This window comes from Gavialis gangeticus, unplaced genomic scaffold (assembly GCF_001723915.1).
Source record: "Gavialis gangeticus isolate Ggan-Ray unplaced genomic scaffold, GavGan_comp1, whole genome shotgun sequence".
In the NCBI taxonomy this organism is placed as follows: domain Eukaryota; kingdom Metazoa; phylum Chordata; order Crocodylia; family Gavialidae; genus Gavialis; species Gavialis gangeticus.
The window spans coordinates 46,821,977-46,825,924 of record NW_017728993.1 but is presented as its reverse complement, the minus strand read 5'-3'; the positions used below and the strand labels follow the sequence as shown (position 1 = coordinate 46,825,924).

Sequence of the window (3,948 nt, the reverse complement as noted above, 5' to 3'; positions counted from 1 at the left end):
AACCTAAACTTCCCTTGCTGCAAGTTGAGACGGTTGCTCCTTGTTCTGTCATCTGCCAGCACTGAGAATAGCCTAGCTCAGTGGTTCCCAAACTCTGACAGATTGCTCACCACTAATTTAAATGATATAACCTTAAGTACCACCAGAAAATTTTTCAGTTAAACCTTAAGTACCACCAGAAAATTTTTGTAATATAAAGTAAAGTAAAGACTTCAGCAAGGCCTTTGACACCGTCTCTCACTCCATCCTAGTTAAAAAACTAGGCGACTGTGGCATAGATGCCTACACAGTCAGATGGATTGCAGATTGGCTGAGGGGTCGCACTCAGAGGGTGGTGGTGGATGGGTCATACTCGACCTGGGGGGAGGTGGGTAGCGGAGTCCCCCAGGGCTCGGTCCTGGGGCCTGCGCTGTTCAATTTCTTCATCAGCGATCTGGATGATGGGGTGGAAAGTAACCTGTTTAAATTCGCTGATGACACCAAAATTTGGGGGGAGGTGAGCACGCTAGCAGGGAGTGAGAGATTGCAGAGGGATCTGGATAGGTTACAGGGGTGGGCTAACAGGAACAGGATGCGTTTCAATACGGACAAGTGCAGGGTGCTGCACTTGGGCAGTAGGAACCAGCAGCACACTTACACAATGGGGAACTCCCTACTTGAGAGCACGGAGGCAGAAAGAGATCTTGGAGTCATTATTGACTCCAAGATGAACATGGGCCGACAATGCGAGGTCATGGTTGGCAGGGCTAACCGGACCTTGTCGTGCATCCACAGGTGCATCTCGAGTAGAGCCAAGGAGGTGATCCTCCCCCTCTACGCGACGCTGGTCAGGCCACAGCTGGAGTATTGTGTCCAGTTCTGTGCGCCCCATTTCAAGAGGGATGTGGACAACATGGAGAGGGTCCAGAGGAGGGCCACCCGCATGATCCGGGGACAACAGGGCAGACCCTACAGTGAGAGACTGCGGGACCTGAACCTATTCAGCCTCCACAAGAGAAGGCTGAGGGGGGACCTGGTGACCGTCTATAAACTCACTAGGGGGGACCAGAAGGGTTTGGGGGAGACGCTGTTTCCCCTAGCGCCCGCTGGCATAACAAGGAGTAATGGGCACAAGTTGATGGAGAGGAGGTATAGATTGGACATCCGCAAAAACTACTTCACAGTTAGGGCGGCTAGGAGCTGGAACCAACTTCCAAGGGAAGTGGTGCTGGCCCCTACCCTGGGGGTCTTTAAGAAGAGGCTGGATGCCTACCTGGCTGGACTCATTTGAGTCCCGTTTCTTGTTTTGGGGTTTTGTTGTTCTCCCGCCCTGGCGGGGGGTCGGGCTAGAAGATCTACTAGGTCCCTTCTGACCCTTAATCTATGAAACTATGAAACTATGAATAAATTGTTTAACATGTACCACTAACGGGTTGTCTGCGTACCACTGATGGTACCTGTAACACAGATTGGGAACTGCTGGCCTAGCTCTATTGTCTTTCAAACCCCTCTTCAGGTAGTTGAAGATTGCTATCAAGTCTCCTGTCAGTCTCCTCTTCTCTAAACTAAATAAGCCCAGTTCCCTTAGTCTTAACCTCGTAAGTCATGTCCCACAGCCTCCTCACCATTTTTGTCGCCCCCTGCTGGACTCTCTCCAGTTTGTCCACAGCCTTTCTATAGTGGGGGGCTCAAACCTGAACAAGGTACTCCAGATGTGGCCTCGCCAGTGCTGAATAGAGGGAAATAATCACTTCCTTGACCTACTGGCAACACACCAGTGCAGCCCAGTATGCCATTAGCTTTCTTGGCAACAAGGGCAAACTGCTGGCTCATATTCAGCTTATTGTCTACTGTAACTCCCAGGTCTTTTTCTACAGAGCCGCTGCCCAGCCAGTCAGCCCCCAGCCTGTACTGGTGCATGGGATTGTTCCATCCTAAGTGCAGGACTTTGCACTTGTCCTTCTTGAACCTCATGAGATTCCTTTTGGCCTAGTTCTTCCATTTGTCTAGGTCACTCTGAATCCTAGTCCTACCCTACAGCATATCTACTGCTCCCCCCCCCTTGGTGTCATCTGCAGACTTGCTGAGGGTGCACTGTATGCCATCTTCCAGGTCGTTGATGAAGACATTGAACAAAACTGTCCCCAGGACCGACCCCTGGGACACGCCACTTGATACAGGCTGCCAACTAGACATCAGATCATCGATTACTACTCTCTGAGCCTGATGCTCCAGCCAGTTTTCTATCTACCTTACAGTCCATTCATCCAGCTCATACTTCCTTAGCATCCTGTGAGAATGTTGTGGGAGACTGTATCAAAAGCCTTGCTAAAATCAAGGTTCACCATATCCACCTTTGTCCCCGCATCCACAGAGCCAGTCACCTCGTCATATATAGTGGTGTTTCATTTTAATCATGGAAAAATGTAGATTTTGGTGATATTAACCAGAGAAGTTGTTGCAGGAGAAGGTTTATCAGAGAATTTGCCATTTTTAAATAGGGAAAACCAGGATCCTTGTCATCATGTGAATAACTTTTTGGCCTGCCAGTGTAGGTTTCTTAGAATTTTGATTTACCACATTTTGAAACTCTATGCCATGTACAACAAAAGCTTCATAAAGCTTCTTAATATTTTGTTCTGTCTCATAGTATTCTATTCTTTGTGAGGCAGTATCATTATTTATCTACAATTGGGTTACAGTAGGTACAATTCACAGTAGGCAGATTTTCCTTATTTACTCAGTGACTTACCCAAATTAAGATTTTTTCATTTTCATAATGCTTTTGAAAAAAACTTGGTGCATGTTATATTCAGGAATAGATTATTTTCAAGAAAATATGGTAGCAGTAGCCTCTTCAGTTGCAGAGCTTCTGTATCTATATGTGTGTTGGGAGTTTCAAATAGTCTTTTCCTACTATTAAACAATATTTGTTGTATACTGTGTAAAGATACTTAGAAGTATGTAAATAAACTATACCAGTAGAGCTCAACCTACAGCCTGTGAGCTGGATCCAGTCTTTGGAACAGTGTGATCTGGTCTGCAGGGCTCCCCAGGGGTCCAGAAATTTAGCAGCAGGGAAACAGTGGCGACCCCACTGCCATCAAATTTGTGGACCCCTTGGGAGCCACACATGCTACATAATATGCGTGCAGGGCTGGATCCACCGTGCAGGGCTGGATATGGACCTCTGCTGTTGGTATGCCAGATTGCATCTGTGAACTGACCCTGTGCTGGATCTTGCGCATGGATTGTCCCCTACATGGGATCTGGCCTCTGGACCAGCTGTGTACCGCTCATCTGGATTAGAGAACTGGATAGGTTGAGCACTATAGCACTGTACTGGCATGCATAATTACATTTATCAAAAACATACAAAGCCAGTATGATTTTTATGCTTATCATGTTCTATGAAAGTCTGTTTGTTTTCCCTTAGGTATGTAAAAGAAGGTGATAGCGTATCTCAGTTTGATAGCATCTGTGAAGTACAAAGTGACAAAGCTTCAGTTACTATCACTAGTCGTTATGATGGAATTATTAGAAAACTCTATTATAATCTAGATGAAATTGCTTATGTTGGAAAACCATTAGTGGACATAGAAACTGATGTCTTGAAAGGTATTGTAAACAGTTTTATTCCGTTTATAATTTATTTTTGTTGTTATAAAGCTACCCAGGTTGTTGGTAGATTTCAGTATTAATATCATAATTTCAGAAAAGGAATTATTGGTCAAGCCAATTAGATTTAATTTCTGTATGTGGCAATGGCACAGGTGCCACTCCTAGCTGCCTGGCCCCAGCGTGGATGCAGGCTGCCCTCACTGCTGCTGCACTATCAAAATCACCCAGCCTCTGCCAGACTGGAACTGGATTGTTCCTGTCCTTGGCATATAAAGGTTGCTGGACCCAATATAGAAAAAATAGCCCTAATTCTACATTAAAATTTTTAGGTGAAACATAGCAAGATTG

General features: G+C 45.8%; 1 protein-coding gene and 1 long non-coding RNA gene across 2 annotated transcripts in view; both read left to right on the top strand.

Annotated features, from left to right (window-relative positions):
- The window catches only part of DBT (dihydrolipoamide branched chain transacylase E2), a 45,356-nt gene that overhangs the window by 18,132 nt on the left and 23,276 nt on the right, over window positions 1-3,948 (top strand). Inside the window, exon 4 of the mRNA XM_019501689.1 lies at window positions 3,416-3,597. Within this exon, the coding sequence (XP_019357234.1) occupies window positions 3,416-3,597 (182 nt within the window). The remainder of the gene's footprint in view (window positions 1-3,415; window positions 3,598-3,948) is intronic.
- LOC109286882 overlaps window positions 3,605-3,948 on the top strand; it is a 6,212-nt gene continuing 5,868 nt past the window's right edge. Inside the window, exon 1 of the long non-coding RNA XR_002094702.1 lies at window positions 3,605-3,875. This is a non-coding gene — a long non-coding RNA (uncharacterized LOC109286882). The remainder of the gene's footprint in view (window positions 3,876-3,948) is intronic.